Genomic DNA, 24981 nt, shown 5'->3' on the forward strand with positions numbered 1-24981 from the left:
CGGCGTCTTCCAAAAGCATTTATAGGGGGGCGAACCGGCAGCAGAGTGTGGGCGAGCGTGCATTGGCCCACTCAAAATTTCTTGTGAAATTTTCTAGTTCTTATTATTCTCCATCTTCCGCCCAAATTTTGACGCGTAACTAGTCCCACAGCTTTTGCGCCAGCGACCTTAAACTTTCACAGAACGTCCGGCCATATCGGGAATGGTGTGCTATGACTTTTCTTTCCGTTCCGACGTACGGTTTTCGCGTTATTCGCGAAAAACCAGTGGGCGAACGACATAGACGGTGAATGGGGAGAGCGAGAAAAAAAGGCAAAAAAACCCCAAAACCGGGGTCTCTTTGAGTCCACATAGCGCCGGCATACTGTCACCTACAGACATGATTTTCGGTTTAGAGGAATCAGCACAAGTAGACCTACATCTTTTCTATATACATGTGTGCTTGAATTTTGCTTAGTTTAGGAGATTTGGCAGTTTACATTTTGACGTGGGTTTGGAACATTTTTCTCTCTCTCCGCTAGAGTGGGATGATGTCACGCACTCTAACTTTCCCTGTTTTTTCCAAAACAGAAAAAAAAGGTAAACTACTTCAATTTGTGGCCACACTGGGTGCTCCACATACATAAATATGCTATCAAAACGTAGGGATTTTTGTCCCGGACAAGCTGGTGCGCCCCTTTTTGTCATGTGACCCACGGTTTTTGGTCAAGTGACCCTCAAGCGAAGGGAGCGCCACTCCCTCCTCCCATCCGCTCCCATGTTAAACTTGGCCAAGATTTCAGATGAAAATCCTGATGGGCAAGGCATTTCTAACCTGCCAGAAAAATCACATACGTCGATCAAAACACATGAATTTGAAAATGGCATTAGTAGACAAGTGCCTGGCGCTCACGGTGAAAGAATTTTTCCTCTGTGACTTTTCGTTGTCCAGTAAAAAGAAGTTGTTTGGGAGGCTGTTTCTAGCTGCCTCTGAGTTTTCTCAGAAGCAGCTACAGAGTCTGTGCTCTCTCACTCTGCAACAGAAGGGAGGGGGGTGGGAGGGCCGAGGGGGCCGTTTCCAGGGTAACCTCCACAGGTGCTTTAACTGACTTGGAGGCTTCTCTGATGACATCACCTAACATGGCCGCTCCCATTGACAATGCATTGGGCTCATTCAACCCAATGTAACTAGACTGTATTGATCCATACAGAGGCAGACACACACACCTCTGCAACAGAAGGGGGACTGGGGGGGTTGAGGCAGCCGTTTCCATGGTAACCTACACAGATGCCCCAACTGACTTGGAGGCTTCTCTGATGACATCAGCAAAGATGGCCGCTCCCATTGACAATGCATTGGGCTCATTCAACCCAATGTAACTACACTGTATTGATCTATACACAGGCAGACACACACATACATACACAACCATACAGGAACATACACAACTACACTCACACACACACACACACACACACACACACACACACACACACACACACACACACACTGATTTTCAAAATAAAAGCCTCCAAATCATTACACACCTTACTAGGCCTGGCAAACTACACACAAGCCACCCAGAAATATGCAGACACACACTATACACACCTGCCAACACACAGACACACAAACAGGGATTTTCAAAATAAAAGACCCTGCACAATAACAGGATATGGCTGACATTCACATTTTCAAAATAAAACACTTAAACATGTTTTAACATGCATTAGGGAGTGTCCCCAACCCACCCCCGCACACACACACACTTACACAGACACACACTGATTTTCAAAATAAAAGCCCCAAATTCATTACGCAGCTAACTAGCGCTAGCCACCCCCACAAATTATACATCAAATCGACCGGCTCGGTCGGGACTACTACCCTCTGAGGTTTGGTGGCGATCGGACAAACGGTATCCGAAAAAATCCCGAAAAACTGCGATCAACCCTCCCCACAGGCATCAAATCACTGTCAAACTTTGAACGCATGCCGTTTGGGCATGCTTTCACATAGAACCTTCATTCAAAATGTAAAATGTAGATAAAGATTAGTCCTCTGACATATTGAGGCGCCATGTCTGTACCACGTACCATATTTACAGGCAAGCCGCTTAAGCTGACCTAACCCTCCTCATAGGAAATAATGGAAAATCGGTGAGATCCCTGACAAAACCCAGTCAACTTTGGAAGCCTATCAGTCTGGCATGCCTCTACACAGAATATTCATTTCAACTGTTAACTGCTCATAAGGAGTTGAACTTTATCATATTGAGTCCTCATCTTCATCTGTTTTGCCCAACTTGTCCTTATGGCTGCTTAAGTTGCATCCACATCTTTAGGATTTCCCCATTCAGAATGAATGGAGAGGCTTAGGGCCTATTAAACCTTATGTAAAACCAATCAGAAACACTGTAAAACCATGAAATGTCATCAGTGGAGTCGTGCAGATGTGGCAGTGATGGCGGTGTCTTCCAAAAGCATTTATAGGGGGGCGAACCGGCAGCAGAGTGTGGGCGAGCGCGCATTGGCCCACTCAAAATTTCTTGTGAAATTTTCTAGTTCTTCTTATTCTCCTTCTTGCGGACACATTTTCGGCGCGTAACTAGTCCCACAGCTTTCGCGCCAGTGACCTGAAACTTTCACAGAACGTCCGGCCATATCGGGAATAGTGTGCTATGACTTTTCTTTCCGTTCCGACGTACGGTTTTCGCGTTATTCGCGAAAAACCAGTGGGCGAACGACATAGACGGTGAATGGGGAGAGCGAGAAAAAAAGGCAAAAAACCCCAAAACCGGGGCCTCTTTGAGTCCACATAGCGCCGGCATACTGTCACCTACAGACATGATTTTCGGTTTAGAGGAATCAGCACAAGTAGACCTACATCTTTTCTATATACATGTGTGCTTGAATTTTGCTTAGTTTAGGAGATTTGGCAGTTTACGTTTTGACGTGGGTTTGGAACATTTTTCTCTCTCTCCGCTAGAGTGGGATGATGTCACGCACTCTAACTTTCCCTGTTTTTTCCAAAACAGAAAAAAAAGGTAAACTACTTCAATTTGTGGCCACACTGGGTGCTCCACATACATAAATATGCTATCAAAACGTAGGGATTTTTGTCCCGGACAAGCTGGTGCGCCCCTTTTTGTCATGTGACCCACGGTTTTTGGTCAGGTGACCCTCAAGCGAAGGGAGCGCCACTCCCTCCTCCCATCCGCTCCCATGTTAAACTTGGCCAAGATTTCAGATGAAAATCCTGATGGGCAAGGCATTTCTAACCTGCCAGAAAAATCACATACGTCGATCAAAACACATGAATTTGAAAATGGCATTAGTAGACAAGTGCCTGGCGCTCACGGTGAAAGAATTTTTCCTCTGTGACTTTTCGTTGTCCAGTAAAAAGAAGTTGTTTGGGAGGCTTTTTCTAGCTGCCTCTGAGTTTTCTCAGAAGCAGCTACAGAGTCTGTGCTCTCTCACTCTGCAATAGAAGGGAGGGGGGTGGGAGGGCCGAGGGGGCCGTTTCCAGGGTAACCTCCACAGGCGCTTTAACTGACTTGGAGGCTTCTCTGATGACATCACCTAACATGGCCGCTCCCATTGACAATGCATTGGGCTCATTCAACCCAATGTAACTAGACTGTATTGATCCATACAGAGACAGACACACACACCTCTGCAACAGAAGGGGGGCTGGGGGGGTTGAGGCAGCCGTTTCCATGGTAACCTACACAGAAGCTATAACTGACTTGGAGGCTTCTCTGATGACATCACCAAAGATGGCCGCTCCCATTAACAATGCATTGGGCTCATTCAACCCAATGTAACTAGACTGTATTGATCCATACAGAGGCAGACACACACACCTCTGACACAGAAGGGGGGCTGGGGGGGTTGAGGCAGCCGTTTCCATGGTAACCTACACAGATGCTATAACCGACTTGGAGGCTTCTCTGATGACATCACCAAAGATGGCCGCTCCCATTAACAATGCATTGGGCTCATACAACCCAATGTAATTACACTGTATTGATCCATACAGAGGCAGACACACACATACATACACAACCATACAGGAACATACACAACTACACTCACACATGCACACAGACACACACACACACACACACACACACACACACTGATTTTCAAAATAAAAGCCTCCAAATCATTACAGACCTTACTAGGCCCGGCAAACTACACACAAGCCACCCAGAAATATGCAGACACACACTATACACACCTGCCAACACACAGACACACAAACAGGGATTTTCAAAATAAAAGACCCTGCACAATAACAGGATATGGCTGACATTCAGATTTTCAAAATAAAACACTTCAACATGTTTTAACATGCATTAGGGAGTGTCCCCAACCCACCCCCGCACACACACACACTTACACAGACACACACTGATTTTCAAAATAAAAGCCCCAAATTCATTATAGAGCTAACTAGCGCTAGCCACCCCTACAAATTATACATCAAATCGACCGGCTCGATCAGGACTACTACCCTCTGAGGTTTGGTAGCGATCGGACAAACGGTATCCGAAAAAATCCCGAAAAACTGCGATCGACCCTCCCCACAGGCATCAAATCACTGTCAAACTTTGAACGCATGCCGTTTGGGCATGCTTTCACGCAGAACCTTCATTCAAAATGTAAAATGTAGATAAACATCAGACCTCTGACATATTGAGGCACCATGTCTGTACCACGTACGATATTTACAGGCAAGCCGGTTAAGCTGACCTAACCCTCCTCATAGGAAATAATGGAAAATCGGTGAGATCCCTGACAAAACCCACTCAACTTTGAACGCTTATCAGTCTGGCATGCCTCTACACAGAATATTCATTTCAACTTTAGACAACTCAGAAGTAGTTGGACTTTATCATATTGAGTCCTCATGTTCATGTCTTTTACCCAACTTCATGAAATAGCAGCCAAAGTTTCATCCACATCTTTAGGATTTCCCCATTCAGAATGAATGGAGAAGCTTAGGGCCTATTAAACCTTATATAAAACCAATCAGAAACACTGTAAAACCATGAAATGTCATCAGTGGACTTACTGACATGTGGCAGTGATGAGGGTGTCTTCCAAAAGCATTTATAGGGGGGCGAACCGGCAGCAGAGTGTGGGCGAGCGCGCATTGGCCCACTCAAAATTTCTTGTGAAATTTTCTAGTTATTTTTATAATGTTGTTTTAATATCTATGTCGTGTGTTGGAACGTGACTTTAAATGTTACTCTGTGTACTAGTGTGATGATAATAAAGTTGAACTCTATGAAACAACAAACGTACTTACCTAGAGCCGTTAGCAGCTAGGTGGCTAACTGTCCCTGCTGCTTTAGCACTGGCTGTTCTTTGCTTTAAGGTTATGGACATAAAAAATTGTTTATATCGTTAGAGTGTAAACTGTTTTATACACAGTGCCTGGGCTAGCTATGTGGTACCAATATATGTGGTAAGCTAGTGTTGTGGCCAAACATCTCATGTGTGTGAGTGACTGTGTGTGCGCGCACGCCTGTGTGTGTGAGCGTGGTGACACACTTCATCCATCCTTGTGGAGCTAGGGTTAGGGAGTTAGCCCCAGAGGAAACTTTTTCGGCCCTGGTGAGACCGCTCTCCCCTGTGTTCCCGGACCAACTTTTTGGCAGGTGGAACATGCAGTGTATGAAGTGTACTGACCCTTTAAAGGTGTGTTAACAGGTACAGATGGACTGGGAGGACGATCATCTGTTAAATATCACAGACACCTGTCCCTTCATCCCTTCCCAGCAGACTTCACTCACATTCAAACTCTAACGATGGGCCATCAACTAGTCCTGCACATGGCACAGACACAGTTTCTGGTTGTTAACTGACCATTAACCAACTATAGGGATCTTAGTCATGTGAGCTCCTGCAAGAGCCACCCACAGGGGTCCTGATCACATAAAACTCAGATTCCCAACCAGAACAGTAGCAGAACTGAAGAAGCCAGATCACCGGTTGCTGCTGTTGTTCCAAAAAGTAATGGCTGCTGCTTTCAGCAGTTATGTAGCTATCACACACACAATAACAGCTCTTGTGGACGACAGAAACATTCTTCATTCAGTGATTTCAATCAATCCTATCATCCAGAGCTACACGAGTATAACAGTGTAGCAGGTACATGCTAATGTTTTCGATGGTTGTCTCCCTCTCCAGCATGGGAGGATGGCCACTGCACCACTGTGAACTCTGTGCCCTGGATGACCTCTGACCCCTGTGACAACCACCGACTCTGATTGAAGCATTTATGCATTCTAATGTCTCATATTTAAAGTGTTCAGCCTAAACAGGCTGAACCGAGCAGTGTTAAAATGAGATTGCAGGAAGACAAATGTGGGGCAGGTTATTTAATTAGGAGGTTTAATGTCTTTAAAGTAAAACAATCACCATTTTCACTGAAAATAAATCATCCCTGTGGTGCTCTGACCTGCACTGACAGACATGGGAAGGCAAACTAAAATAAAAAAAAATCTTCTACTTGTCTTTTATTTACTTTTTTGTCTGTTTTTTTTCTCATGAAATGATTTATGTTGTGTGTTCTTGTTATCTATGAAGCCATAGAGCAGAATTCCCTGCAGCTTTGTTCATGCTTAAGTATATTCCTCTCATTGTTGGACCCGTGTCCTTCTGAGAGCCGCCTGATTAGGGAAAGTTGGCTTAAGATAGCAACTTTGGTAATTAATTACTTGAACAAAGCCTTAAGAAAGGTGGGAGTGCCTTTGTTGCAGCAGTGCAGCAGCAGCAGCAGCCCTGCCGGGATGTGACTGTGTGTAATCTATCACCTGGCTGGATGGAGGCCAGGTTTCAACAGGGCGCTCCAGCAGGGCACCCTGTCAGAGGTAAGTATTAAAAATACATCACTACTGCTTTTATTCTGTGGCCGTAAATCAGGATGGCACAGGCCGAGCCTGCTGCTGCTGCTTAGGAAAGAAAAATGAGTGTAACTTTCTGTGTCTAATCAAATATTGATATCAGCTTTTTAAAGGCCTTGTGTTCAGATCAGAGTTATTGCTCGCACTTGCTCTGATGTGTCGTAAGCTTTCCATTAAAAGGTTCTGACAGTTCAGGGTAGCTGGCAGATCGTTTTGTTACATGGAGCCTCAGAAAAGATGTGTTTGGAATAGAATGACTGTCGTCTTAAAGAAGAATCTCACAGTTGTGCCTGGCATCATTCCTGAGGGAGTCATGTCATTAAACCTCCTCCCCTCATTAAAAAACCACCTTGATTCAGCCCTATAACGCGATGGCTCAGTGGTTGCCAGTGATTATTCTGGTACTGTACTTAATAACTGTCTGTATTTTACAATTGCACCTTACTAAAATGAGATGTGAGCTTGAATTTCATTGGACTTAATGAGAAGCAGACTGAGTACCACATGTAAAGGTACAGTCTGAAAGAACCTGCTCTGAATGAGACTTGGGTCTATCGTGCCAGAAATCAAAAAAATGCAAACACCCTGACTTCACAGCTCCACAGATCAAGGTGATGGCCTCTTCTTTCTGGGACGCTGGTAGTGGATGACCTGGAAAAGAGTCACACCATTATACAAAGCTTCTATGCTGATCTGATGAGACAGCTATGGGAGAAAACCCCCAACCTTCAGCAGGATGAGTGGTCCTCCAGCAGGACAAGGCTCAAGGCTACAGGTTCAATGCGGTGATGGCTGCCATCTGGGACTGTGGATTTAAACTTGATGAAGATGAAGAAGCTCAGTGTTCATTATTTGACAGTGATGATGCCATTGCTGCTGTGGACCACTTTCTTGACATTCAAAGCACTGACATCCACAGAGAAGGAAACCATATCTTCTCTGTTCCAGTGTAGACGAGGTGCGCATGCTTATTTTTCTAAAATTGACTCATAAATTGCCACCTTGTTCGAGGGGTTTACATCCCCAAATGAGCCCCTGGTAGGGTCTCCCAAGGCAAATTGGTCATAGTTGACAGGCTACATTAGGAGTGTTGCAGAACGCCTCCATGGATGGATGAAACACACCAAAAAGCCCACTTTCCCTCTGCCAGGAATGAGTACCCAGAATCCCACCCTGAAGGCAAGGACATGTCCACAAGCACCTGGTGGCCAGGCTCTTACCCATGGAGCCCAGCTGGGCCCTGGACCCTACTGTTACGATCCTCAGCTGCCAAAATGGGATGTTGTATGTTGAATTTGTCTATGTGAAATTAAGAAATACTAGATTATAAGAACAAAAAAACATATATACATTATAGTGCTGTACATACATACACCACACCATGCTGATCCTATCAAGTGTTTAATCATCAAAACAAAAAAGGCAGAAAAACACAATATACAGACGAACATGTTTGAGTACAGAATAAATAAAACACATATCAGAACATGTAAAATGTCGAGTCAAACAAGCATCTTTGTTTATCCTACTACTGTTAAGCACATTTGAATAGTGGTGTCAATTAAAAAAATGTCGGCATTTAAAACACATTCATATTTACAAACAGCAGGACAGCAGATAACACTCACAGATCATGTTTAGCATTTGTTTGGAGAACTAGCTCAACCTGGCTGCCAAAGGAGCTGGGGGAGGAGCAGAGAGGTTACACCATCCCACTGCAGACGTTCATGTATGTGTGTGTGTGAACAATGGAAAAGGCCACCAAACTCATTCTCCAAAGAACTAATGCTAAAAATGATTTTTTTTTCTCTTGACTTGCGGTCAGCAGGACGCAGACAATTAGATGCAGAAAAGACTTTTGAAGAGGAATTTTTCAAAATCACAACAGTAACCTCTTACTGTGACAGAATGTTAACACTCCATCTCTGTGGCATCTTCAACTTTCGCTCAGTGACACGTCGCCTGCTGAGCGAATCTTTTCAAACACATGTATTTTGCAAAGCCCCTCTTCCTGTGGTGATGCTGGTGTGAACAAAACTAAATTTAAACAGACTTTAACCGTTCAGTTAAGTACTTAAAGATGGTGACTTGCTGGATTTTGGTGCATAATTCATCCCTCAATTTAATCTTCATTTCTGCTTTGGTCACCTGTCATGTCGCTTTAAATGATTTCACTAATTGATGCTTTTAAAAAAAAAAAAATCCAACAAGCCCTCACCTTTAAGCACCGGGTCCATTAGCGGTGTCATGTGGCTGTCCTGTCTTCTATAACAGACTGGTCATGGGGTCGTTCTTCTTAGTCCTCCTCCTCATATAGTGATGAAGCCTCCTTGGTCGCTGCTGACTGACTCGGGCACCACGCAGCGACCCCTCCTCCTGGTCACACGCCGCTTTCGGTGGAATTTGGCATAACAACGGAAACCTGGAGGATTGGAAACAGGATGGTTTACATTAAGGTGATTAAATCTACAGTAAGTAATCCACAACTAAGAGATGTTATTTTACTTTTGAAAGCAGCCCTTTGAAAGTCTGTCATTAAATCACTTTTATATAAAACGGACACTGGGATGTTTTCTGTTTAATTAGTCATTCACTCATTTGGTCTCTCTGGGAACGCATCACCAGTAAATGGTTGTTAAAATCTTAATTACAAACTGTGAAATGACCCAAATACACAAAAACACATGAAAAGATGAGCTGCTGCTTTAAACCACAAAATAACAGTGTGCTTAACAAACAGGTAAAGCGCTGACTGAGACTGAGGCATCTCTGCTGTAGCATAAATAAATAGTCTCTTCACTCACCCTCCTCACACATGCAGTCGTCGTAACATTTGTTGTTGAGGCCTCTGTTGTGAGGTTTACACTCGTGTTGCCTCAGGTCACAACAAGAACCTTTGATAAAAGACACACAACTTTAAACATGCAAACACACATGGCATTGTTCAACAATTAAAGGTTCATACGCAACTGTTATATTGTGCATGGATTCATGTGACCCTTCTATAACAGCATGGATTAGGACGGTCTCGGTATGTATGGTGGTAGGTCTGGTGTGCAAAAAATAGGCTAATGTTAGCTTTTTAGCTAAGGAAAGGTCTGTAAAAACTATACTAATTTAAACTGTGTGGATGGATCTGCCTGCTAAATTACTTTAGCAGCTAATGTAAACAGCACCAGATCCATGCTCTGTAGCTTCACTGCAGCAAGCTGGCTAAGCTATCGTTGCTAACTTACAACATTACCTCACAAATGAAAAGGATCCACAACACAAACGTGTGCATGATGTATCAATCATTAACAACTGATTTCTAGCAGCCAAGCATGATGCGGTGCAGATGCGGTTAGCTCCATGACACAAAAAACATAAACACGAAGAGAAACATCAAAAAACTGTAGACTGAACCGATGCTGACTGAGGTTGACTTTTAATGTGTCCACTCTGCAGAAAATGACAAGATGTACACATGAGCAGTGGGTGGATAGTAAGAAAAAAAAACCCAGCTCAGCTTTATGTGATATAAATGATTCATTTTCAGCACTGAACTGTGGCCGGAGTGATGTATATAATTGATGTTTAAACTGACCTGGGAGACAATCCAGGTGGTGGTCGCATGGCTCGACTGCATCAGCATCTGCAGTCACATTCCCACTGCTGAGGTTCTTACTCCGCCTCTTGTCTGCGGCAAGAACAAGAAATAGCTTGAAAGTATTTTAATCAATATGTGACCAAATGTTGATAGATTCATATTATGAAATTCAGTCAAATAATGGCTTATTTTTAATTCATATTACTGCAGACTGAAATATTGCAAGAAATGTGATGGATTGACAGAAAAAACAGATATTTACAGTCTCTTGGGGATACATTCAAATGATGATGGAGAGCCACCTGACATTTTATTGGTCAATATTCATTGATATATTGATAACCACCAAATGCCATAGGGTGCAGTCATGCAGTTTAACTGCTAAATCTATTCATTGTGTTATGTGTTAAAGCTACAGTGCAGGACTATTTGTCTCCCCCTACTGGCAGTATGAATGATTACACAAACTCTGTTTATAGCAATAATTAGTCAATTATGTTGGCTTCTTAATTAAAGTCGTTCTTCCTGACCTTTCTTCCTGGAAGATGGCCAGTTGTCTGCAGGTTTCATGTCCTCATAGTCTGTCCAGTCAAAGAGCGTCATGTCCAACGTTGGCATCACCTCCCCTTGTCCTTTTCCTCGTCCAGACCTCTGAAAACAAAAGCATAACTTGAAGATACACCTTATATCTTAGATATACATACATACTAAGCAAATATAAAGGTGTGTCTTTAAAAAACACATCTAAATGTGATGCTGTCCAACATATGAGCTACTGAAGAGAATACTGCAGTTCAGTTAACCCGCAGCAGCAGTGGACAGGCTGTGGTTAGCTCACTGCAGGTAAACATTCAGTAAGATCATAATAAACACATTAGACATGTGTTGTGACTACCAGCAGTGATGCTGCATTGATTCATAAAATGCCCCAAGTGAGAGTACAGAGATGGCAGCAGAGCTTTAAGAACCAATCAATTGGTAACAGAAAACATGGCCGCCCCTCACTGACACACAAACACACAGGGGACTTACAGTTCATTACCCACAACCACAGAGTGTATTTGTTCTCAGTAAGGCCAGCAGGCACACTACAAGATTTTTAATATTCAGGTACTGTATGTATGATGGCATGCTATATTATAACTTTTTAACAAGTAAATGCCCACAGAACATGTCTTTCAAGTGTTCCCACAGATTCTTCCATCATCCTTACATACCCATATATGAACCAGGCTGTTTGAATGTCTGTATCTTTGAAAAGCCACTATGGCCCCGTTCACACTGGAGAAAGTTAATCCAGCTAGAGTAGGATTGTATTCGGATAGTCTTTAAGCTGGATACGTTCAGACCTATTTTCAAATCTGGCACACACACACGCGTGTCCGCGCTCAATCCGGCTTGTTTGTTGTCCTCCGAACCGCTAGGTGGCGCCTCGTAATATACAGAGTCCGTTCAGGCCACGGTAGGACCGAGTGTGCGAATGCGTCGTGCGTTTTTTTTGTCCCGTGTAGCTCGTTCCTTCGTTTTTTTCGGTTTAAAAAGCAGTTTATTCCTTTGTAGCCCTGTGGAAAATAAACTCGGGGCAAAGCTGTCATAGTTCGATGGTTGTTTACATACGGCTTTTGTAAATAACCCGGACACTGTCCCCGTGAACCGGAAGTATCACGTCGCTAGCCGGATTTTCTAGCTAGATTCGCGGTGTTCACACTCAGAAAAAATCTATCAGGATATATCCAGATACGGCCCGAATCCTGCTCTAGCTGGATTGATTTCCTAGTGTGAACTGGGTATATGACTATTTTTAACCAGCCTGGGGGAGGGGCTTATCCCCTTATGACATCACAAAATTCAGACACACTCAGGCAGTAAATAAAGAGGTTTCTGTTGCAATTATTTTCCGTTTTTAAGCTTAAGCTAAGATTTTAAGCTTGTGCTTTTTTCAGTTCAGCCTCCTTTATGCCTGTACCTGCTGCATTAAGTTCTACAAAAAAACATTTGTTCCCTCATGTCTGCTCGTGTACCTGGTGTTCTGCTGTTCTTTTTAAAGTCACTCCTCTGGTCTGACAATCACCTTGCCTGCCCTTTCCAAACCAAGCTGCTTCCTGCTGTTCTGTCTTTCAGACCATATCTTCGCAGCTGTTACCCTCCTCCTCCTCCTCCCCATCTCCACCTCACCCTGGTTGTCCATCAGCTGAACTTTGCTCCTTTAACATCAGCATCTAGACTCCTGGATTCTATAACCCATCAGAAATATCTGCTGTTGTCGACACATTTTAAAGAGAGCAAAAATTAGAACAATCATATATGTTTGCATGCCTGGAATAAATGTAAATGTTCTTCCTCAATAAAATATCATTATACAGATGAGTGCTTTAAGGCCTTACTGCAAAACAAACAAAACCTCCTCAGTGACTTAGTCATCAACTCAGTTTTTATGCAACAAAAGCCATACAACATGGTTTCTGCCATTTTCTTCCCTCTGGGGGAACAAAACAGAAATGTTACACAGCATAATTAAGTCAGCAGGATTTTCAGATGTATCTTGAGGCAAACTTCATCCATCAGAAAAAAACCTCCCGGTGGAAACGGATCCATACTTGCTTCCTTTCACCCTCAGGAAATAAGCCTATGGAAATATCAATTATATTAATTGCAGGGGGCTACCTGCTTCTCCTCGGCTGCTCATTAAGCCATCAGCAGAAGATCGAACATTAATTAAGGGGCCTTGCAGCATGTGCCTGCCACTAAATCTGTGTTCAGCTTTTTTCTTCTGTTGGAGTCTGAATACAGTGGCTGATATCTTTATAAGACAGAGATGACAGATGACTGGTATTACGTGGTACGTCAACATTTGTTTCTTCACACTTCTGGTCCTTAACTAGAGCTTTAAATGAGATTTTTTTGACTTGGTGCAAATCCAAAAAGTCCTTAAATCAAAACACCCGACAAAGATCAATGAAGCCTGTCCTAATCAATGACCACTGTCTGTATTCATATAGAGCTTTTCTACCTGCTCAGAAGTACTTAAAGCACTTTATACTACTTAAAAGGGTAAATGTCCCTTTTACTGCGCACAAACACACAAACACCAACAACTTGGGGCACCGGGGCAACTGGTGCAACAACTGGGGGTAACTTATGGTTGATTGCCATCAGGGCAGGGGTTTGAATTACGGACCTGATGGTTAGTTGACAACCACTCTACCAACTGAGCCATATCTGCCCATCAAATTGTGTATTTAAATGGATGCTCCAGGAAGAAAAAGCTTGTTATAAATAGGAGAGTTTAGACTAATAAAATGCCCCAGAAATCCGCAATAGACTGGTGACCTGTCCAGGGTGTACCCTGCCTCTCACCAGGCCAGGCGAGGAGCTGATTGTTACAGTTGTTTTGCTAATAATTGACATCTGACTCATCAGTGGTACTACAAAGCAGAACCACGAGCCAAGTGCCCCCCCCCATATAGATCCATGTTAAAATGTCCAACTTTACAGGAGGAACTCTGGTAAGAGGTATTTCTTGTTGTTCAGGCTCCAGCTCTTCTCATGCTTAAAATGTTTTTTTTTAATAGCCAGGAAGTAGCCGGAGCCAGGTACCACCAAGTAAGCACTCCAGATGTTTGAAAATTCTGAGTATTTCTTTATTAATCCCACTGGATGTGTAAGAGTAGTTCTATTTGATATCTCAAATGATGTTTTCTTCAGTATATCAGTTCAAACAGAGCTAGTCATCCTCTGCTGGATCTAGTATTTCCCTCATATGCATCACAAGCTGTAAAAGCTTTCTATTCATTTTCTACTGACAGCTAATTTGTAACCACTCTGAATGAGTCTCAGGAAAACATGTATCATCTTCTTTCTTCTTATTAAGCTTTGTGTTGGGTGGATGTGACAGGTGGTGAGTGGTGCCCCCATGAACCCCTGCAGATTCTTCATAACGTGTGCCCACAGCCAGACACATACAAAAAAAAAAGATAGATTCAGCTCTGACAGGGTTTCTAATAAAAGAACAGGAAGGTAGTTACAGGAAACGTGTGATTTTGACCCCAGAGGTGTAGTTTTATTATACAGAACGTGGGCGTATCTATCACACGCACACTGCGACCACGAGCCAGAGAGTTTGGTTTGCCGGGGGAAATGTTCCGCCAGCAGTACTTTCAGCTTCACACTGTAGAGAGTGCCATTTCTAAGATGAGCTATGAGGTTTGCGGCGGCATAACGGCAGTAATGGGGCCCATTTTCACTTTATTCCAAAACCCCCCCACGCCTTTATACACACATACTGGAATCACACTGAGGCCCAACAGACACTGCCTTTAATAAGCGCTTTAGTTTCGTTGGGGTTACCTGGGGTTTGGTGGAGGCCGGGGGCAGCGTTGGGGGATGCTCGTTCATCACCGTGGTAACCATGGAAGAGCCAGAGCCAAAGGCGCCGATGATGGGGGAGGGAGGTTCACTGGGTGGGGTCATGCTGAGAGAGGGGGAGGTGGCAGAAGAGAAGGGAGGATCCTCGAACACATCTGTGTCCCTCACCATGGAGCTCAGCTCAGGCTCCGGAGGAAACCCTGGACACCCAGATGGAAAACAATGCTCTGATAAAAACATCTTTAAATCATAGTAAAAATACCAACTTAAATTTTTGGTTGCATTTGAAGCAGCTAAATAGATTTCACCCATTTATTTTTTCTGCTCAAATTAATAAAAGGTCTTTAACTGTTGTTTGCTTGTCCTGAAAAACATTTCGGACCTGGTGTTTGTGGATCTGATCGCTCACCTTTTCTGTGTCGCCCCTTGTCACGTCGGCCACCTTGTCTCCTGTGCTCAAAATGGTGCTTGTGTCCATTCCCGTGTCCATGTCCTCGTCCCTTGCGTGTCCCCAGAAGGTGGTTGTCCCAGACCTGGGCTGCACCTTTCACTCGACCTCTGTCTCTGTCCCTTCCCGGGCCCATCTCCAGTCTAACAGGACTCAGTCCTTCCAGGCCCATTCCGTCATCTTCAGGCCTGGCCAGAGGGTGTGGGGGCCTGTGAGAGAGCAGTCCGGCTCCACCTTTTCCACCTTTGGCAGCACGGGCCCTCTGGCCCCCATGACCTCCCTGTTCCCTGCTGTAACCGTGACCCTGTGGACCTTGTGGAGGGTACTGCAGGGTATTGCTGCCACCTGCTGAGCTCTGTGCCTGTCTCCTTTTGCCATGAGGAGCTCCTGGCTCGGCACTGTGTGACAGTGCCAAGGTGGCAAAGAGGGCCGCCAGCAGCAGACTCCAGCAGAGAGCCATTATCCGTCCAGCAGAGCGCTACCTGCCGGGGCGAAAAAAATATAACTCACCACATATTCCAGTGCATAATTTCAATCAACATTATGGCTTCCTTTGTTATCATAAATATTATTAGTATGTTGTACACACCCATAGTTCATCTACCAAGAAATCAAACACTTGACTTCCATCTGGGTCTATTGATATCCAACAGAACAAACATTATTTAGCAGCTGATTGTTTGGTGAAGCTACAGTTGTTTTGCTCACATTGGGCATCTGGATCATCAGTGGAGAAGCAGACATACAGCAGAGGAAGAGCTACATCAGCCTCTCAAGTGCACACATTTAGGTTGGAGGAGGCGATAAAGAGATGGACAGAAGCATGTTCTTCTTTTTTTCTAGCTGCACATCAACGCCTTACTCAATATAAGATACTGCAGTGCGCACATCCTTCATCACTGCCTATTCAGTGGTCTCGAGAGGTCTCCAACCGTTCATTACAAAAGTCAACATATCTGTGAGGTGTGACTGAACTGAAATATGAGGTTCTGTGTATATGCATTAAAAGCCTGGCACCTCATTTAGACCAGAATAAAATGGTGTTTAGTCTAAATACCAAAGCACTCGAGTGGAAAGGAGAGAGATCCCAGGATACATAATAGTCAGGCTCAATTTATATTGTGATTTAATGTCACTGCAGGTTTATTTGTATTCATGATGTTGTTGTGCAGTTATTTTCGGTGATTATAGTGTTACAGAACATCTACATTTCCTAAGGGGTTATATATTTAAAGAGGGATGGTACTTTTTCCCTGTGTCATAATTTATGAATAGACAAGACAGTAGTCCATTGAACATTTCTGTTTAAATCCTATTAAAAGAGAAATGGCAGCAAAAGGGTTAATAACGTCAATCTCAAATGCCGCACAGAGTTAGCTACTGCTGCTTTGTAAGCAATCTACTCTGCTAATATTGCTAACAGTCAGCTAGCAAATTTTACAGTTAACATCGAACAACCGACTCTGAGAAAGAAAATGAGAAAAAGAACATATCCATATGAAACGTAGAAAATAAAGCCCACTCTTAATCATCATTTTACAATATACATATATATTTTATTTTTTATTTATTTCTAAGTAATTTTGACTAAATTAGTTAAATACTATGTATTAGCAAAGGAAGTATATTTAATTTAGATTTTTCTGTATATTTCTGCAGTATTTTGTATAATAATATATGTATGCAGTGACTTGAACTTTTATTTTGAAAGACCTATACTGATGTCCTGCACTGGTCTACAGAAAATGTTTCATTATTGCAGCCTAATGTTCTTATATTTTAATCATGACACCACATAATATACTGGTCCTATCTGAACAGTGTCTGAACAAGCTATGGTTTGTTGTGTCCTCTACTTAAATAGGTTGAGAGAATCCATCGCCGCAGACACACACAGACACACACAGACACACACAGACACACACACACGTTATGGTGCTGTGGCAGGTGACTCCTTTGTGTTTAAACACAAACGGCATGGCAAGGCATACAGAAAATCAATGAGGGAGAAGTATTGAGTTGCTGGCGATGGTGTGTGTGTGTGTGTGTGTGTGTACTTTGTGTGTGTGGTGGAGTTGAGAGGGTTGATAAGGTCTGTGCTCTTTCATCACACTGACACACACCAAGTTTAAAAAAAAACACACCCCTGGGTTTACAGCAGGTTATTTCGATGTTTCTAAAAACAGGACAAAGGTTGTGTGTGTGTGTAGGACGGAGAGGATGCTTGTGATGTCAGGGGCAAATTTGAAGTGCCGGTGCAGGCATCGCCCCGAGGGATTTACAGGCAGACTGCGTCCGCTGGCCTCTGGTAGTCCGACCAGCTGTGCAGTTTGCAAACAAGAGTGAGGCTGGCTGCTGAGGTGAGACCTTTATCTCCAAACAGGCCCTCAGAGTGTCAAAGGGGAGGGTAATCGGCCGTGTCACACACACTGTGTTTAGCCAGGATTACACTCTGTCTGCGTGACACATGAGTGGATGCAGGTGTCGAGCGGTCTGGACCCTGTGCAGCCAAATGGGCGATTTAGAGAAGAGAAAACACAACAATCTAAATGAACTGAGAGTGCAGTGAAAATGGAGGATGGTCTAAAGAGTCACATCTCAGGAGTCACCAGTATTGATTAGATATAGTTTGACATTTCAGGATATGTGCTTATGGTTGAGCAGCTTCTGCAAATCCCTCCTATCAGTGAGCTCACAATCTGACCCAATCACACCTTCTTCATGCAGCCACCGGCCAGCTGTGTGGAGGTGGAGGTGGACAGTTTCAAAATCTGAAAACACTAACTCCGCTTTTCCACTGAAGCAGGCTGATGGCTGGTGTAAATTTTAAAGCAATTAAAAGCACAGATCCACTCTCAGCCTTGAGCAGGCACCACAGAAAGATCAGCAGAACAAAGGAAATCAGATGGATGGTGAGCTAAGGTTTTGTTGGCTCAAGACATAATTGATTTATTGATTAATTAGAGCAACATGTGAGTCTGTTGTTTCCACCACAACAATAGAAACAATGAATTGGCTGATTTGAGGGCAGTTCCTGTAAACACCACATCACATCAGTCCCAAGTTCCTATGGATGAAAACACCCAATCTGTCTTTTGCATGCTAATTTTAACCAATCAAAATGCTTCTAAAACATGCTCGAATTTATCACATATAGATCTTGTTGAGGGCTACTAGCTAGCATTTTCTAAAGTCAGGGGTGGAGGAAGGATTCTCATGACCCACAGGGTAACCAAGGTCCATTCTGCAAGAACTTTAATTTAATACTGATCCTGGAACACTTCCATTTTGTGATTAAATACAGAGATTTTCTTTACAGTGTAGTGACAGGAATCAAAAAATAAATGGCCAACATGTCTGATTCAGGATTATCAGGATGTGAATCACCTGAACTGGAGATAAAAGCAGAAGCTAAGCAGCAACACGTCAACGTTGTGACCCTTCAAAAATTAATTTTCCCAAGCACAAAAGAAGGATGTGATGCCTCCATAGAAACAGAAGGCACCCCATCAAATCTGAGGTCTGAACAAACCTATCATGTGAAAAGGAAAGGCAGGCAGTGACGGAGGGAGGTGGAGCATGTCGGCAAAGCAGTGCCTTGTTTTCCTCTCTGAGACTTTCATGTGCTGCTAACAGGTGGCCCTTTCAGGAGGTGCAGGATGGGGATGATAATGGAGCACTCTGGGTGGCATTTCGGGTTTTAAGCACAGTCTCTTGTGTGTGATAAACAACCTTCAGTGAACAACACAGCCTCCTGACAGAGCCTGTATTATAACGCGGCTGAACATTGTAGGTAGGGCACAGCGGGGCGAGCATCTGCTATGGAGGCAAACAAGTGTCCTGACAAGCTCCCATCCCAAATGAGATAATCTACCACTTAGATAGCAACAAAGACTGAGGAGGACAAGGAAATTATGATGTTTATGTTTGACTTCAGCTTTCAGGTATATCTACTAACAATAAAAAGCCCTGAAAACCTATAAATCACACACTAAATTGCATCCTTTCTCACTAAATAATGGGGTGAACACTTTTTGCCAACATCCGAACAGTAGAGGTTGCTCTGCATACACTGGTTCTCTTCCTCCTATTCATTAAAAGTAGAAATGTCCATCAAATATGAATACAGTGGCTTTTACAATAACACTGACACAATCCAGAGGAGGAAGACAAGGAGACAAGCTGGAAAAACTTAGCTTTCCAAGCACCTCCTGAATACATTTCCCTCCTCATAAAACCTTTGAGCTTTGTTTTTGTTTGCATTTCTCTCTGTGTTATCACCTAAACATCAGTCACAGAGCGTGAAAGCACTGGTAAATATTCACTGTAATAGAAAATGTTCAAAAGGTTTCACAATGTTGTATTTTGGTTGCATCTATTGAAGGGAAAACCCTGCACAAAAATGTGTTTTTATATATTGGTTTTTAAGATGTAAATCTTTAAGTTCAAGGAAATGTTAATAAATCATTGTCCTCTGAGGGGTGACACACTGTCAACATGAGATGAGCTTACACTGCAGCTCGCCCTTTTAATATAAAAAATATATGAGTCCCTTTAAAATAACACCAAAATAAGAACTGGCAGTTGAATTTATGAAAATGTTTACACAAGGAGTGATGAAGAAGAGGAGTGCTCTTCCACCAAGACATCCACAAGCACAGTGGTCACCATTTTGACTGCGATGATGATGTCATGATTGCAGTGAAACACTCTCTGGATGACCAAGACTCTGACTCTGGCAGAAGGGATCTGGATGCTCTGCCCCTGCTGTACTAGAAGTCTTAATGTAGGAGGGGACTATGGTGGAAGTTAACGTCTTCTATCGTCGGCCCACAGAGCTGTGACTAGATGAAGAGGAGAGGATGCTTGTGATGCTCGGGATGTCACTGGGAATTTACAGGCCAGAAGTAATAAAAGAGTGCAAACGTTCAAATAAATCAAAGTTGCTTTTTTCTCTAAAGGAATCGGGGACGAGTTGACCTCCGGCTGATGTTTCGATCAAAACTTCAGCTCCTGAGGCTGTGTAGTAAAATGCCTGAGCTTAGTTGTGTTTGGAGAAAAACTGCAATGTAAAATGTAAAAATCAATCCTACATTTGAAGGAAGCTGGAGGTAGGGTGAGCTAAAAATTAGGTTCATATAGCTTGTAGAAGCTAAAATATAAAAATGTGTGTGTGAGCTTTTATAAGGACGGCGTACAGCGTGAGACAGCGTGGTGGGAGAAGTGATTGGTAATCTTGGTGCCTGACTGGAGCACTGGATGATTAAGCTCCTCTCTTTGCTCTGTAATCAATCGGTCAGTCCTTTAAGCAACGCAACGCTTCAGTGACGCACTGGTTACAAAAATACACTTAATGGAGACTAAACCCAGATCTGTGGCTGCGACGGCGGAGGTGAGAAAGGAAAGGCGGTGAAGCGGAGCAGGAGGCGACCCTGGAATTAAACTGCTGCATGTGTGCATCTTTTAGCTTCACCTGCTGTGACACCAAACCTCCAGGAGCCATCTGCTCCTGTTGTTTTATCTCTCATAGCAACCAGCGGGGCCATAAGGATCCAGCAAACAAAGACAGGCTGTTGAGGCAGAGCTGTCATGTCAGGCAGGGGCCACCTTCAAGACGTGTTTTTTTTTTTTTTTTGGCCACATGCTGCGATTTAAGGTTTAAATCAGGAATATTCTCCTGCTGATTAATGTCACAACTACTCAGTAGATCTTATCTACTGGAGCAGAAAGTCATCAACTAGCTATTAATCAGGCTTTTTGAGCATATGCTCAATTTGCAAATTTATTACAGCCTGTCAAAAAGGAGGCCTACAGGTCAGTTTGGGTGTGTGTAGCTGCACAGAAATAAGCTAAATATATCCTTTCAGCTGAGCAGCAATGATTCAATATAATAGCAGAAAAGATTTTTCAGCTTTTTCTTCCAAACAAAGTAATCCCCCTGTGCCATAGTGTAATAATACATAAACACTTACTTTTATATCTCTCGTCTTGGGGGAAACCAGGTCTAGTTTGTGCCGCCAGATAATAAATATCATCTCAATAACAAGCACCCAAATTACAGCTTCTGTTAATGCCTCTGTATAATAAACACGTCTGCCAAGCTGCAGCTCGCACCATAAAACTTCATTTCCTCAAGGGCCAATAGCACTGACTTCAGCAATATAAAAGTGCTTTGTCTCCCAAACCCTCCACAAACAATATCACACATCAACTGGGAAGAGTTTAGGTGTGTATTACATGGTGATGGCCCCTGGAAGCAAAACACACAATGATACAAAAAAAAGAGCCATAAGGAAGGTCCATCTGTCAGCAAGTGAGCCGGAGCAGAGAGCAGGGAGACGCAAAATGATTCTGTGGTAATTTGGTCGCAGGTACAACAGATGTGAGGTTGACACCAGTACATTGTCACTGATGCAAAGTAACATCCTGCACACACACACACACACACACACACTTTCTCAATCAGTGCATGCACACTCTCACAGCAGGGGAACCTCCTCCAGACACCCACATAGAGGCATGTTCCAAAAATGCTGCGAGACACAAACAGCACCAGCAGCACAGCAAGAGGCGTCCCACAGAGAGGAGAGAGAATGAGAGAGACAAAGGGGGAGGAGGAGGAGGAGGAGGAGGAGGAGGAGGTGGAGGAGGAGGGAGAAAGTGAGCGAAAATAAGATGTAATGCTGAGAGGGAGGGAGAGAGAGCAGGGAGAAATCAAAGCGGAAAAAACACAGGGAGGATTTATCCTGTCTTAATTAGAACAAAGTGTTGGTGGCATCTTTCATTTGGTGGAAGGCAGAAAACACCAACAAAGCTTTGGCTTCTGCAGCCAGCAACAGAACTTGTTCTCTGGACACCTGGCTCTGTTTTCTGCATGGGAACAGTTTGACCGGTCAGTTGGGGAGGAAACACTTGTGTTTAGAGATGATCAAGTGAAGCATGAAAACGCATTATATTGAACCCAAAGTTTCTCTCCCCTCCCTCCATCCCCGCTTTGGTGGAGAGGCGAGCGGCGCAGACTGCCTGCCAATGTTGAAAGAGTCCTGATCAAACAGATGCAGCCACGCTTGGCAGTGGCGTTCAAGGCGAGTTTCACACTCGAGGTGGAGGAGACTGGATGGATGTTTAGCAATGTTTGGCTACAAATCAGGTCCGGGATAAAAGAAATAAAAAGCTTCTTTGATACTTTCCGCCATCTTAATTGGAATTCCTTTTGCTCCTGTCACACACACACACAAGACAAGATGGTACAATTCATCTGAACATCATGAGGTTTGTGTGTCCTTGGGTTATCTTTACACTTATTAGTGAAGTTTTGTTTTTTGGCCCTGGGGGGACTGACACTGTGGGGGCCCCTGTACGCTCCTTCTGATCACGTCTTAATGCTTTCCCATTGATTGACTTGCTATTAATTAATATTAGCACATCTAAAAATTGCTCCTTTGCAGCACTCTTAATTGCACGGTGTCACACTGAGCCTCTCACACACACACACACACAGTCTCACACCATTTCTAGTGCAACAATGAGCTGTCACAAAAAAAAAGATAATTGTCCAGATCTTTTCTGATAAAAGTCCTTTGTGATGATTCTATTCTGAAGCATGACAGCCGGAGACACGCAAGCTAAATTGATTATAGAGTAAAATCTGGTTGTCTGGTGTCAAAGCAAATCTCATTTCACATTTATATTCATGCGGTCTTGCTCTCAGTCTTTTGAACGGCACCCTCTCTGTCAAACAAACTGCATGATAATCCGTGAAAGTGGAAAGGAAGCGTCTGCATCAACTTTTCCGACATTATTAGGACAAGACATCCGTGCGCTTTTACGCACAGGGGGAAACCAGGCAATTAAGCGGCAGCCACGCATCTCATATAGAGTGTTATAGCCTCTGATAAGCAAGCGATATGGGACATGTTGTTTTTAAATAAAATAACACCTCAAATTATCACTGCAAACTCACTGAAACACCACAAAACAAAATGCAGACAGCAGACACGTTACCAGACGCAACGCAGCCTGTATAATGTGCTGTATAAATATGAATCCTTACTTTCTGTTTGCGTGCAGGTCGTTGCTTTCCTTCGCTTTTTCTTTTAGGCTGTTAGGAGCAGTTCGCTCATATGGCTGCAGGCTGACCGCGGACAGGACCGGAACACCACAGCAACAGCAGCAGCAGCACCTCTGTACTCCGCTCCTCGGGATGTGCCGAGCATCCGGGCCGTGTCCTGCTTCTTATGAAGAGGAGAGTCACTCCGAGCGACTGCGCGCTCTCGAGTGCGCGTCAGCGTCAGGACAGGCTACATAAGGGACAGTCCTGGCAGGTAGGAGCAGAGAAGGGGTCTAAGGTTTTGTATTTTCACTTACAGGCTAGAAAAAAACAGCCTATAAATAGATCTTATTTTAGTGATTTTAATGAATTCACACTAATGTTACTATCGTTTATATTTAATCTTTTCATGTCATATTCAGCATCTCTGCACAGGTCCCAGAGGACGGAAGCCATGTTTGTAGTTTTTACAGATGTTTACTTTTTATATGGAATTTTCTATCGGCCTCTTTGTTTGAAAAGAATATTGTAATGGTCTAAAACGTTACGAAGCCGCTTTCAATATTGTACTGAGCTATAATTAAACATTGTAGTGTCACTTGTTCATGGTGTACAGAGTTAGGAAACACTTATAAGAGTCTTACCCCGCAGCAGATTATCAGTACCATCGTCTGTTAACCGTCTGCGAACGCGCAGTGTGGACAAGCTATGAGGTTTGTTTGTGTTTTTTATCTTTTAGCTGAGCACAGACACTCACAGCGCTGTAGCTTAGCTATAGACGTATATAAAAGAGCTTAGCTAGCACTGTTGAACTGCACCTGTACGGCTGACGCCATTTCTTCTTCTTCTTCTTCTTCTTCTTCTTTCAATGGCCCGAATAGACGCCATATTGGCTCATTAGACCACCTTGTGGTACAAAGTGGTATGACACAAGTGTTCAGTCCACAGCTAGCTTGTTAGCATGCTAAATGGAGGCATAATGCTGATGTTACTTCTTCACACACTGTGAATAGTGTAAGTTCATTTTTGGATGTTTTACTGTACTAAATTCATTACAATAGATTACTCTTATTTTTTTTCAAGTCTCTTTTATTCACAAATTTAAATGTTTTTGTTGTTTAGTTAAAAGCCATAATCTGCTTGCTGCCACCTAGCAAGCTACTTACAAAAACAAAGTGAACAGATTTATGGGCTGAAACCTAATTTATATTATTAGGAAAAACACATTTTTATTACTCTACATACTAAAAGGTTAGATGGAAGTGTCCATACAGATTAAAACATCTTTTTCCTTTAAAACTAGCATGGCGTTCAACGATATAAGGCCATTATAATGAGAAGGCATGGCATCATAGGTATGACCGTCCATCTCTGTTGTCACATAAAGCATTATTCCACTGTGTTATTGTCTATGTGCTATTTAAAGCATTTCTACAGACAAGCCAATAATAACAAACACAACTGATCAGATAATTGATTAGCTGACTGCAGATGAGCCTGTTAGCATTGTTAGCACAGCAGCTACTTTACATTGTTTTCATATGATTTTCTCTCTTAATGTGAAAAATAAAAAAAGTTAGGGAAAAACATGTTTTCTGTGGTGGACAGAAAAAAAAACAGATCCCCATCAGAG

General features: G+C 43.2%; 1 protein-coding gene across 2 annotated transcripts; it reads right to left on the bottom strand.

Moving 5' to 3' along the window:
- Positions 1–8458: 8458 nt before the first annotated feature.
- draxina (dorsal inhibitory axon guidance protein a) lies at positions 8459–24185 on the bottom strand. 2 transcript variants are annotated; one of them, XM_028406440.1, is made up of 8 exons: positions 24167–24185; positions 23352–23615; positions 15260–15780; positions 14833–15050; positions 11016–11136; positions 10483–10575; positions 9701–9790; positions 8459–9318 (listed from the first exon to the last, which is right to left on the bottom strand). In XM_028406440.1, exons 3-8 carry the CDS (start codon positions 15756–15758, stop codon positions 9206–9208), a joined length of 1134 nt encoding a protein of 377 aa, XP_028262241.1. In that variant the 5' UTR covers positions 15759–15780; positions 23352–23615; positions 24167–24185; the 3' UTR covers positions 8459–9205. The 2 variants fall into 2 exon arrangements, with proteins under 2 accessions (XP_028262241.1, XP_028262240.1); XM_028406439.1 differs by having other exon boundaries at positions 23993–24179.
- Between the last annotated feature and the right edge of the window lie 796 nt (positions 24186–24981).

Source organism: Parambassis ranga, chromosome 5 (assembly GCF_900634625.1).
Source record: "Parambassis ranga chromosome 5, fParRan2.1, whole genome shotgun sequence".
Lineage (NCBI taxonomy): Eukaryota > Metazoa > Chordata > Actinopteri > Ambassidae > Parambassis > Parambassis ranga.

Excerpts from the sequence above, each read along its gene's own strand:
- draxina (XM_028406440.1), bottom strand. The coding sequence starts at position 15,758 with ATGGCTCTCTGCTGGAGTCTGCTGCTGGCGGCCCTCTTTGCCACCTTG. Across the intron at positions 15,051-15,259 it reads CAAGGGGCGACACAGAAAAG|GGTTTCCTCCGGAGCCTGAG; the intron begins GTGAGCGATCAG and ends CTGGGTGTCCAG. Across the intron at positions 9,319-9,700 it reads CGACTGCATGTGTGAGGAGG|GTTTCCGTTGTTATGCCAAA; the intron begins GTGAGTGAAGAG and ends CCAATCCTCCAG.